The 13072-nt window shown below is 37.0% G+C and overlaps 1 protein-coding gene across 3 annotated transcripts in view; it reads left to right on the top strand.

Moving 5' to 3' along the window:
• The window catches only part of plod2 (procollagen-lysine, 2-oxoglutarate 5-dioxygenase 2), a 67895-nt gene that overhangs the window by 39040 nt on the left and 15783 nt on the right, over nt 1-13072 (top strand). For all 3 annotated transcript variants that reach the window (XM_065294705.2, XM_065294704.2, XM_065294703.2), the window contains exons 5-10: nt 1822-1934; nt 2128-2191; nt 4968-5065; nt 9336-9437; nt 11989-12114; nt 12203-12324. In XM_065294705.2, coding sequence (XP_065150777.2) covers nt 1822-1934; nt 2128-2191; nt 4968-5065; nt 9336-9437; nt 11989-12114; nt 12203-12324 — 625 coding nt within the window. The remainder of the gene's footprint in view (nt 1-1821; nt 1935-2127; nt 2192-4967; nt 5066-9335; nt 9438-11988; nt 12115-12202; nt 12325-13072) is intronic.

The raw sequence follows: 13072 nt of genomic DNA, 5'->3' as shown, positions 1-13072 counted from the left end.
AGAAATTAAACCACAAAAGAACCCAAAAGCGAACTGTACTTGGATGTGGTCTGAGTATGGTTCACTTTTGAGCCTTTTAGGGGGGTCTGAAATCTCTTGGTTTGTTCAAATATACACTTGACTGATCTGAGAGCGTTTGAAGGGCTCAAACAAACTAGGTGTGAAAACACCCTAAAATTCTAATTGAAATATTTTCAGTGTAATGCCTCCTTTATATGATTTTTTTTTTCATATAAATTCATTTTATGATTTTATTAACAGCTCAGTGTTATTTGCCTAATGGAATTAATATTACAGTATTTTCACAATTATTGCAACAACAATGGCAACAGATTGTTCATGAAAAAATGCAATACATTTTTGCATTTTAAAAACCTAAATCTCACAGTGGAACAAAGCTGTACCATCTCTCATTGTGATGGATAGTGGCAATCTGCTGCAACATCCCCAATCTAGTAATCATGACTGCCGTTGTAAATGGAGATATGCATTTAGCACAGATTTTTTCGATGTGTTTACAACATTACCTGATTTACATAATTTCTTTATTAAATAAAAAACTATGCAGACTGAGCATTGTTTACTTGTGCTCTGCATGTGTGATTTATTCTCAGTGAATCCCCCATGTGTGCAGCTTATCCCTTTTTTGATCACCACTCATTGCCTAAATCCAAGGTTGTTAAATATAGCAATGTTTTATTTAGTGGGAAACTAATTCTGATTTAAAACCATGTCATAATCCTTTACATCTGTATTTAACTTTGCACATTCGGCAAGTCTCAAATTTAGAAGGTTTTAAGTCTCAAGTAAAAACATATCTCTTTAATTTAGCGTTCGTTGAAAATAGACCTTGTTTGGAGATAGCTTCTTGATGTTTTTATATATTTTATTTTTTATTTCAATCTGGGTTTTTTTGTATTGAATTTTATTCTTATCCCTTATTATGTCTTAATTTTCTTTTTATTAATTGGTTCGATATTTTGCTTTATGTCTTTTAAATACTGTGAAGCACTTTGGGCAATTGAAATTGCAGTAAAATGTGCTATATAAATGAATAAAGTTGAAGTTGAAAGTTAATCTTTCGAACCTGGACATTACGTCAAGGGTTTTACCGGACTGTAATATAAGTTCAAGCCACCACATATGAGATAAATAAATGACTTAGTATAAATGACTACGTTTATACTAAAATAATAAAGTAATTTACCAAATAAATTGACATCATACTTGTATAGTTGATCTTGTTCAGAATTTCAGGTTCTAGTAAAACTTTGAGACATTGTGCTTTTTAATTCTTCCAACTATTGCAATCGAAAGTATGGGGGGATTTATTTAAAATGCATGTTTTTTAAATCAGGAATAAGAATATTAAGAGTACAAGAAATAATAGTTAAGGGTGGGGTCATGGCACAGTCTGAGATTATGAAAGGACGACAATGATAAATGACATCCAAAATTGTATGGAGGGCGATGTGAGAGCCAAACCCTACAATTTCTAACTATGGTTGGTGAGCTTTAAGGAAAAGATATAGAAACCCCAATGCATAGCTGAGGGCCCTACTGCCTACTATACTCCATTCTGGTTAAATGTAGAAACTTTTCCCGTCTGAGGTTAGACAACGCCACTCGACACTTCTTGCTTGTTGTTTTTTGTCATTCTTCACAGTATTTTGAGGGTTCATGGAGCCACACCATAAATTGGACTGGTTTTAGAAGGCACCCGTCATATGTGGGCATCCCATATAATTTTAGCAGTTTACACACCTTTATTACATCCTATATTTTATGACACATTAAAACCCTTTGTAATGTTTTTCACAGGCTTTATTGGCTATGCACCATATATAAACAAGATTGTAAACCAGTGGGACCTTCATGACAACGACGACGATCAGCTGTTTTACACAAAGATCTACGTCGACCCACTTAAGAGGGTTAGTGAACAGACTTATATACAAAACATATAAACATGCTTGTAACTTGACTACGTCCTTATAAAATGCTTAAAAACTCATCAAAGCACATAAACACAATCTTGCTGCTTAAAGTTACACCACCTGAATATTTAAACAAGCACAAAGGTCATATGTTTATTTTTTACACAAACTAACATCTCTTTATTTTCAGGAAAAGCTTAATATGACCTTGGACCACAAGTGTGAGATGTTCCAAAATTTAAACGGTGCAGTGGGTGAGTCAATCCAAGAAAACACAATTTTGCATCATGTTGTGATTTGGTTTGTGTATTAGTTATTGCTCGCAACCTTTAAAAGTATACTCAAATTATGTGAATCGTATTGTACCCAAGTACGTTTGACCCCAAACTACAGTTTGTTTGGCTAGTCTTATCGCTCCATACTGTATAAGGGTGTGGTATGTTAAGAATGCGCTGGTATGTTTTGCAAAGGTGGTCTTGGGTACAGTTTGCTTGATTCGGGGTCAGAGCACACACACCGGATTGCGAAACTTTAGCTGTCTCTGTAAAACATTCTGATATGCGCAGCACAAATACATACAGCCAGATAAAATACATACAACGGATCTATCGATTAAGGACATTTAGCAGCACGAGAGTGATTGGAGAGCAGACTGCTCTAATATCTTTTAAAATCTCTCTCTGGGTTATTTTATATCATACTTAATCATACATATATTTTAATGACGTAATCATACTCAGGTACTGATCATAAAAGTACATTGTGGGAAGGGGGGACAATCGTACTCAGGTATGGTTCAGTCCGGTTAAGTATGATGTGAGGGTGCCCTAAGATTATCAAGAAATCTCTTAAATAACATGTAGTGTCATTACCATTACTACCGTTCACACTTATGCCTAAGAATTTAACCCTTTATATTATATTTTGGTGTGCAACGTCTTCTACATTGTTTCTGTTACAAGTATAAATATAAATTATGCACTTATGCATAATTATTTTATTATGTTTAGGAAAGACTAGCTGATAAGTCCACAGATAGTTTTATTACTAGCAGTGGTGGCTCGTGACTTCTTTTCCGAGGAGGTGTTCGATGCATCATGATAACCTATCATGTCAAAATATGTGCTTGCCGCATAGGAGTCGAAAGGGTTCATGATAAAAGAGATGCTCACGTCTCGCAAGACACTAACTTAACACTAAACTGTGATTACACATGAGATTAAAGGATTAGTCCATTTTCTTAAAAAAAAATCCAGATAATTTACTCACCACCATGTCATCCAAAATGTTGATGTCTTTCTTTGTTCAGTCGAGAAGAAATTATGTTTTTTGAGGAAAACATTCCAGGATTTTTCTCATTTTAATGGACTTTAATAGAACCCAACACTTAACACTTAACTCAACACTTAACAGTTTTTTTGGCAGAGTTTCAAAGGACTCCTGAATGAGGCAAAAGGGTCTTATCTAGCGAAACGATTGTCGTTTTTAAAAATATGCACTTTTAAACCACAACTTCTCGTCTATCTCCTGTCCTGAAAAGCGCCAGCGCGACCTCATGCAATACGTCATCAAGTCAAGAGGTCACAGAGGACGAACGTGAAACTACGCCCCAGTGTTTACAAGTGTGGAGAAAGAGGACCGTTCCAACGTTGTTGTATGTCGAATGATACTAATTAATGTCTTTGTGTCAGTTTATTGTCTGCAAATGTGCATTTCAAATATGTAATGCGTGACCTTTCGACATCATTACGCAATTACATGAGGTCGCGCTGGCGCATCACAGGACCAGAGATAGACAAGATGTTGTGGTTTAAAAGTGCATATTTTTTATTTTTCTTGTAAAATCGTTTCGCTAGATAAGACCCTTATGCCTCGTTTGGGATTGTTTACAGTCCTTTGAAATTCCGTTGAAAAAAACTGTTAAGTGTTGAGTTAAGTATTAAGTGTTGGGTTCTATTAAAGTCCATTAACTCTTTCACCGCCATTGACGAGATATCTCGTCAATTAAGAGAAAACGCTTCCCCGCCAATGACGAGATTTTTCGTCTTTCTGAAATACCGCTATTATCCACCAGGTGGCGCCCTTCCGCAACTTTTTAAACCCGGAAGTATTGCCCTATGCCAAGCGGCTGCATGTCCGTGTCTGTTTTAAAGATCGCTCTGAATGGGATCTCTATGAAAAGTCCGTCACAAAAATGAAATTATCTCTGGTTTTTGCTCAAAATGTGGTGTTTTTGCAGAAACCTACCCATGTTTAAAAGCTGATTACAAAAGAACCACTGAAGGTTGAATGAAACGTTTTTTTTTTTGTTTGAAAGCAGAGGGTCTGTTCTTTCATTTGGTATATTGTATGTTTATATATTTAAAGAAGAACATTTTCTGGAAGGCATTAAACTTTGGTGAAAATCATGAAAAACGCTGGCACTGGCTGGCAACTTTTTTTTAAAACGCTGGCGGTGAAAGAGTTAAAATGAGAAAAATCCTGGATTGTTTTTCTCAAAAAACATAATTTTTTCTCGACTGAACAAAGAAAGACATCAACATTTTGGATGACATGGTGGTGAGTAAATTATCTGGATTTTTTTTAAGAAAATGGACTAATCCTTAAAGTGAGTATCTTGCAAAGGCGAACTTACAAAGCTTCTGTAGCAGGCATGCATTTTGACATGACGTGCAATGCACATAGGTTAAGATGATGCACGGAACACATATTTTGACATGATGAGCCACACACGATGATGTATTGACAAGTTTTGCATTCGTGGCTCCTTGGAAAAGAAGTCACGAGCCGCTACTGCTTGTAATAAATCTAAAAATCTGTGGACTTATACTGAAAGGGAAACATAAGCCATATCCAGGAACAAAAGCATCACTTGGGGTTTGGCTCTTTTGACTTGATCTGTAACAACCACCTAACAACCACACAAACATCTATGGATCTGCACAGAAATATAATAAATATTGCTAATAATTTAGTGGTAGGATGAAACCAAACACTAGTTATATTTTCCATTCCTTTTTTTCCATTCAGATGAAGTTTTACTGAAATTTGGGACGGAGCGAGTGCGAGTGAGGAACACAGTCTACAACAGCCTGCCAGCTGTAATACACGGAAATGTGAACACCAAGGTGAATGTCTTTCTTCTTCATGCATGATCAGATTTAAAAAAATAATTATATATATATATATATATATATATATATATATATATATATATATATATATAATATAAACACCTATGACATTAAATATAGACTTTTGTGGCTTCAATTCCACTCTGGTCTTATCTGTAAGTTATATGTTAGTATATTTATATAAGTTATATCCCCCACTCTCACAGGGACTGTCATTAGCAAATAACAAAACATGTTTTATGGCTATTTCATGGCTGTTGGCTGTTTAACAAAATGATAAACATTTCAAAATGTTCCTGTCCAATATCTTCAGAGCACAGGAAACTAAACTACACTTGTCAAGACATTTTCCAGAGTAGTCACGACACTGATATCATTCAAATCCTGCAATTCTTCAGAATCTGTTAGTGTACACAGTTTGTGATTAAGACTTGCCTTTCGCAACAATTTCAGCATCAGTTCTTGCTGTCCAGCTGTTGAGTATGGCAGTTTTACATTCCCTGAATGTCTGAATGATAGCATAATCTTAACTGGGAATATCCTTAGGTCCCTCTGTATAAAATTAAACAAACCCCAGGTGGTGTGTTGAGTCATCTTCTCCTGATCCTCAAATATTAGTGCTGTTTCAAGTGAATATTCATCCATCTAGAGCTTACCACCCATGCTTTATGGTCCAGACAGCCCTGTGTCAATCCATGGGAATCCATCTTGAGATACTTATCAGACTCTTGGGAATACAAATGTTCTCATAAACACAAGGACCATTAAAACTAACAAGGCTTGAGGATCCACATTAGTAGGTGATGAACAGAAGTCACCGGCTTTACGTTTACAACGACTGGTCAGCTCCTATTTCCAGTCTGCAGTGTTTAACTAATTGACCTCAGAGTGCAAAAGGTCAAGACCTTGGTGTCCAAGGGTTGTCTGCATTATCTGCTACCTTTAACGTTAAATTACCCACAACCATCTACCCTGACTGAACATAGAACATATTAGACAGACTGCATCTGGATACCATCTGTAGTGTGGTTGAGGCTGGTTTGAATTGAAGTTCACCTCCTTAGTTTTACTTTCTGACTTCCTGTAATCAAAAGCAGCATGTTAAAAGTGTGCACGGCTCTTTTGCCAGACTGTGCATCCAAAGGCTCACTGTATGCTCAAGTGAAGTGAGGATACAGAGTTTGCCAGGAAACAGAAACTCAATGCTGATCAAAGCGAATGGACAGTTTGTAATGAATTAGTTGATTTAAGTTTTTGAGTCAATCCCAAGGAAACACACAAAAATGTATGTAATGAATGTAATGGAAAAAAATTGTAATGTGTTGATAAATGTGCTTCGGATAAAAGTGAATGCTAAATGCAAAATAAATACAGGTTTGTGACCCTGGACTACAAAGCCAGTCATAAGTAGCTCGGGTATAGCAATAGCCAACAAGACTATGGGTCAAAATTTTAATTTTTTATGATAAAAATCATTTAGGATATTAAGTATTAGGGGTGTAACGATTAACAGTGCAAATGCGCATTTTCTCCATGAATGAATTTGAATGAATTACGGTGAAATCCCGGCACATCCAAAAGCCAGGGGGCGCTCTCATGCAGAAACACCCTTTGTGCCACAGAAGAAGTAGCATTACAAACGGTATTCCAGGAAATGTCTACAGGAATATTTATATGAACGCTGTTCTTCAAATTGTTTCAGGTATTTTCATGATAATAAAGAATATTTTTAATGATTTTGTTAAATGAGCCATTCAGAATCGATTTCAGACAGGCATTTTTAATGGGACACACGATTAATCGTTACATCCCTATTAAGTATATTTAGTACATTTCCTAATGTAAATATATCAAAACTGAATTGATTTTCTCAATATTTAGATTATTTAACCATACTTCAATGGAAAGCTTATCTATTTAGCTTTCAGATGATGTATACCTCAACTTATACCACGGGGCTGTTAAAGCAACACTATGTAGTTTCTATGTAAAAATGACTTAGAGCTCCCCAATGTGGTTGAAAAGCGCAACAGTGCCTGGTATCAGACACTCTTCTGCAGGTAGGGGGAGGGGCGGGGCTGTGTGCTCTACCCTCCACCGCCACTTTCAGAGTGTGCTTGTAGCAGCTAGGAGGTTGCTCAGGTTGCAGCAACAGTACAATTAGTCCAGTTAAAAGTTGTTCTATCACTGAAATAATTTTAAAGACATTATTTAAAGGTAAAAAAAACTACATAGTGTTGCTTTAAAGGGACATTCCACTTTTTTTGAAAAAATGCTCATTTTCCGGCTCCATTAGAGTTCAACTTTTGATTCTTACTGTTTTGGAATCCATTCAGCCGATCTCCGGGTCTGGCGCTAGCACTTTTAGCATAGCTTAGCACAATCCATTGAATCTGATTAGACCATTAGCATCATGCTAAAAATAACCAAAGAGTTTCAACAATTTTTCCTATTTAAAACTTGGCTCTTCTGTAGTTACATCATGTACTAAGACTGACAGAAAATTAAACGTTGTGAATTTCTAGGCAGATATGGCTAGGAACTATACTCTCATTCTGGGGTAATAATCAAGGACTTTGCTGCTTCGCTTGAATTGGCTTCAGCAGGCGTAGTGATATTACGCACTGCTCGAAAATAGTCCCATTGCTTACTTTCAACAGCAGGGGACTATTTTCGGGCAGTGCGTAATATCACTACGCCTGCTGCAGCAATGTTATGACAGCAAAGGCCTTGATTATTATGTCAGAATGAGAGTATAGTTCCTAGCCATATCTGCCTAGAAAACTGAAACTTATAGTTTTCCGTTGGTCTTAGTACACGATGTAACTACAGAAGAGTTTCAAGTTTTAAATAAGAAAAATATCGAAACTCTTTGGGTATTTTTTAGCGCGATGCTAATGGACTAATCAGATTCAATGGATTATGCTAAGCTATGCTAAAAGTGCTAGCGCCAGACCCGGAGATCAGCTGAATGGATTCCAAAATGGTAAAAATCAAATGTTTAACTCTAGGGGAACTGGAAAATTAGCATATTTTTAAAAAAAGTGGAGTGGCCCTTTAAATGCTGTATTCTAATTGGTTGTTCCATGGGTGTTGATTATTTTTCTGTAAAACGCACACCTAACCTATCAAATGTCTTAAAATAACCACCAGAGAAATGTTTGTGGTAACCGTAATATAAGCAGAATAATTTACTCCGGTCTTTTGTATTATCTGAAAATAATAAATTATTTTTGAATAATTCAATGGCCTGTCATTAATTTTTCCCTACTTAACATTAGGCAATTATAATATTGATACAAGTTGCATAGAAGCATTTGCTTAATATTTAATGTTGTCAATCTGTCAGATTTCAGATATAATTTTTGCTTGCCTATTTTTTCTTGTTGTTGTGCTCATGACCGAATAAAAAAAGATTTATGGGTGGTCCCTTAATAGGGCAGTAGGCAATAACATGTGGGTTTCCATCTTGGGTTCCTGTTTATGTCCACCTGAAATTGGTCTTTTTGGGTGTGAAAAAAGTTATGAAGCTTATTCTGGTATGTTTAAAGTTTCTGTGCAGCTACTGGAAGAACATAAATATTTGTCAGTGCAAATAACTTTTCATCTAATGTTCCTAAGGCTGAACAGAGGGTTTGGATTTGGAAAACACAGACACTTTTATCGCACAAATCAACAATCACTAAAGATAAATATTTAGGGCTTTCAGCAAAGTTTAGGCAAGCCGTTTATGTTATAAAGTACATTAGTTTTAGCATCCTGATCTCAGATAAACACAGACATCTCCTGTATGCCTACACAGTTCTTTTCTCAATATATATTATTAAATATGAATGATGTGAACATCAGATGTTTCTGAAGTTTCCCTTTCTGTTATTCTGTCCAAGAAATTTTCAGCGCAGATATGCAGCTGCTTGTATTTATCATTTGATCTGTGTTTTGCCATAAATCTAAATTCACAGTTTTGCAATAATAACAGTTCAGTTGAAGTGTAGTTTATGATAGTTCCAACCAAAACTACCATAGTCTGGGCTGGGGAAAGGATAGACATTTTTTTATCCCTACTGAAACATAAATCAGTTTTACCACCTGGAATACATTTTGGAAAGTAACTTTTTGACCAAACAATGCTTTTATCATCTAAGCTGTTAGCACGTGGACTTGAACCCATCACCCTTGGTATTCCTGTAATGCCATGTGCTACCAGCTGAGCTACATTAGCAGTGTTTAAGCATTCAAAATAATCAAACTCTTCTTTTTCCAGATATACTTGAATTATTTGTCTAACTACATCCCCAATGTGTGGAACTATGAGCAAGGCTGTACCAGCTGTGACCATGACGTGGTGGATTTGTCTCAGCTTGAAGTAAGTCATCCAAAGCCACATTTTTTTCCTTTTTTTTCTCAGCACCAGAATACTAAAATCACCAATAAAACAGATCTAATAATAAATGGCTGAATGTTTAAGATGAATAACACATTCAGGGTTTCACATTGAGATAAACCAAGAGAAGTCAAGCTTGGGAATGTTGTATCTAACAATAGCAAGTGAGTTGCCGTAGGACTCTTCAGTCATTCATTAAAACGGTATAAATGCCCATGAGGAGCCACTTGAGGAAGAGGAAGAGTTAGCTCTGCTGTGGTGCAGGAAATGGCTTTTGGTTTTTTGACAGTTTCATTTACAGGGGTGTTGCTGTCAACCAGACATCTCTTTAGTGGGCAGCTCAGTATGGGGTTTTATCCACAGGGTAACATATAGTGGTTATCCTGAAAATGTGTCCTGGGTTCAGCTAAGGCTGGAAAACAGGGACCTTGGGTAGTAGCTAACGCATCGATAAGTGGTTGTAGGAATGTTTCTGGAAGAATCCAGCAATCTCATAACTCTCTCCCCTATATGTTTCTGAAGATCTCAGCAATGTCTCAAACAGTCCCAAGATTTTTCAGCCAACTAGACATATTTGATTTATTTCTAGAAAGCATTTCATCAAGGGTGAGCTCAGATTTAGCCCAGTTCTTGAAATGTGTTATTTGTCAGGGCGAGGCAGTGGATTGGTCACATCACCTTAATCTGCGTTGTGGTTCTGTGTTGGTTGCTGAAGAGTGGACAAGGGTTCAGATTCTCACACTGCTGAGGTTGAAAGGGCCCTGGTAAAGGAAACTGTCCCAGTCTAGACTCTGCAAAATCCTCTGTGTCTCCTGTTTAGTCTTTGGTCTCCTGTCAGTAACAATTTACAGACCTCTGGCTCGATCTTCGGACACTCCCTTCGGAAACACAGAGCCAGGGTCGGAACTGGAAAATTACATGGTGCCAGTTAGGCCCTGTTTCATCTAGTGAGCCGTGTAGACTGGTCTAGAACCACAAAGTAGTGGTGACCGATCCATGTAACCTTAAGCTCGGTGTCATGGGAAAGAAACCTCCAGTTTCTTTTAGACCTCCTGCATAGATTGGCGCTCTGGGAAAACTATGGCCAACCAACTGAAATCAAGTTGTATATCACCACCAATGTGCAGCATCCACCTGGATGATGCAACAGCAGACATATTGCGGCAGAATGCCCACCACACAATTAGTATATGAGAGGATGATTAGTAGGCCAATGGGCAAGTTTGGCCAGGATGCCGGGACACACCCCTACTCTCTTTCGAAAGACATCTTGGGATTTTTAATGACCACAGAGAGTCAGGACCTCTGTTTACCGTCTCATCCGAGGGATGGTGCTTTTTGACAGTAAAGTCTCCCTGTCAATATACTGGGGTGTTAGGACCCACACAGACCACAGGGTGAGCACCCCCTTCTGGTCTCACTAACACCTCTTCCAATTATAAACACATGAGTAAACGTCATCTCAGTGAATTACAAAAGACGATTGAGGGAATTCCACTACTTTACTCTCATTGGTAGTTGCTCCTGAAAGTTGTTCGTCATTTGCATAATGTGTATCTTTTCCCAATGGTCATTGTTGCTCATATTGCCTGAAGCCCCCAAGCTTCCACTGAAATAAACAAGATTGTGTAGGCGGCTGCTGGTTGTGTGCATGCAGCATAAAAGTGGTGAAGAAGATGAAAATAAATAAATATTGAAGATGTGAATAGTCACTATGCCTTGATGAATAGATCTCTAGTCCTATCATTAATTTCAGAAAGTCTTTAGTGATTTCCTTAGTTTCAGGTAAAAAGCTTCTGGTTGTAAAGCAGTTTGGGAGTTTTTGACTGAATCAATCAAAATTTAGCACAAATTTGCCTATATTCCCCAACGTGCATTATTTACCGCATTTATTGCATCTTGCTCTTCCAACATCCAGGTGGATGACATCAGAGAAGTGCGAAAGCATTTTGAAATCAGACTTGTCCTCGCGGTACCTTAATGTCATCTGCATGTCGTTTTTTAGCGACACTGAGAAAAGTTAAGCACGTATAAAAAACTTGAGACAGACATGAACTCGGCAGAGAACTTCCCTGCATATGTCTGCGCCTCGTCCATTATTTGTACAGCAGGAAAAGTTATGTCTTCTCAGTGTGAAAAATACAAGGTGTGGTGTGTGAACTGGCTTAAATGCATGTGTCTCACAATAAATCTGTGAGACTTGAGAGCCCTGGGTTTATTGTTACATAAATTTAAACTGTGAAATTGCAAGGCTGTATTTATTTATTTTTAATTATACTTTATTTATTGATTTACTTTTTGTTTTGGCCATCAAGTTCTAAATACGAAGCGAAAGCCATCAAATTAGTTTAAATACTTTTAAATAGTAAAATATTTAATTTGCTGAGTTGTCCAAAACTAAAGATACTCATACTGTGATATACGATATGTGATATTTTGGTTATACCGTCCACCTAGTAAAAACATCTTTTTTCACTGCAAGATAAAGTGCTCTCCGTTTAATGCTTGACAAGTTTTCTCTTTATCTTAACAGATGTTTCCACGGGTGACTGTTGGTGTATATATTGAGCAGCCGACCCCATTCCTGCCAGAATTCCTACAGAGACTCCTGACTCTAGATTATCCCAAAGATAAACTGGATGTCTTTGTTCATAACAGTGTAAGTGTCTGGCTGAGAAAGCAATGATAAACACTGGAAGTTTTGGATTTCAGGTTGTTCATGGACGTTCTTCTTCTTTTTTCATCAGGAGGTTTACCACGAGAAGCACATACAGAAATTCTGGGATGAGAACAAGGATGTATTCCGCAGCTTTAAGGTCGTGGGACCCGAAGAAAACATAAGTCAAGGAGAAGCGCGGAACATGGGCATGTAAGCCTTCCCCTAATTTGAGAGTGGCTCCTGGAAATATGTAAATAACATAGAAAATTACAATGTAAAACTGACTAACTTGTCATTCACGATTGAAGCAAACCTCTACCTCTGAGAGCCACATGTCAGCTCCTTATAAACAGAAAAACACAACAATAACATCCAACTCACCACAAAGCTGTAAATCAACCTCTCCTGTAACAATGTGCCAACAAAATGAAAAAGCAAACTCTTCCAGTTGTCCTCAGTTTGGCACAGAGCAAAGTGATGCTGTTTCCAGATTTCCCATAACAGCACCAAAACTCTTTATTTTTCTTGTGCATGTCTGCTTTCATAAAGTATTAAGAATTGTAAAACGAATGACAAAAGTTTAAATCAAGCATTAACACACGTTGCTTACTTTATTTATCTGAGATATGTTTGCACTGGTTAAATACAGGTAAGAATGTTTTTTTGCTTATACCGTACATAGGTACTCATCATGCACAATTGTAAAATAGATATTTGTTTTTAAGGCAGAACGTATGTAGCTAGTTAGTTGTGAACTCTACATGAAGTAATCTGTGGGTGCACAGTATGACGTTCACCTACAATAATCCAACATGCTGTTATTTAAGTTTTTAATATTCCTGATTGTTGATCATTTATTGGTTGGACGTCTTTGTGTTATACAATTGCCAGTCAGTATTGAAAAATGAATTTTTTTATGCATGAGATTTGCTTTTCTGGTCTATAGCATTGAATGGAA

Source organism: Paramisgurnus dabryanus, chromosome 22 (genome assembly GCF_030506205.2).
Source record: "Paramisgurnus dabryanus chromosome 22, PD_genome_1.1, whole genome shotgun sequence".
Lineage (NCBI taxonomy): Eukaryota > Metazoa > Chordata > Actinopteri > Cypriniformes > Cobitidae > Paramisgurnus > Paramisgurnus dabryanus.
The sequence above is the reverse complement of the archived record's forward strand: the minus strand, read 5'-3'. Positions and strand labels throughout refer to the sequence as shown.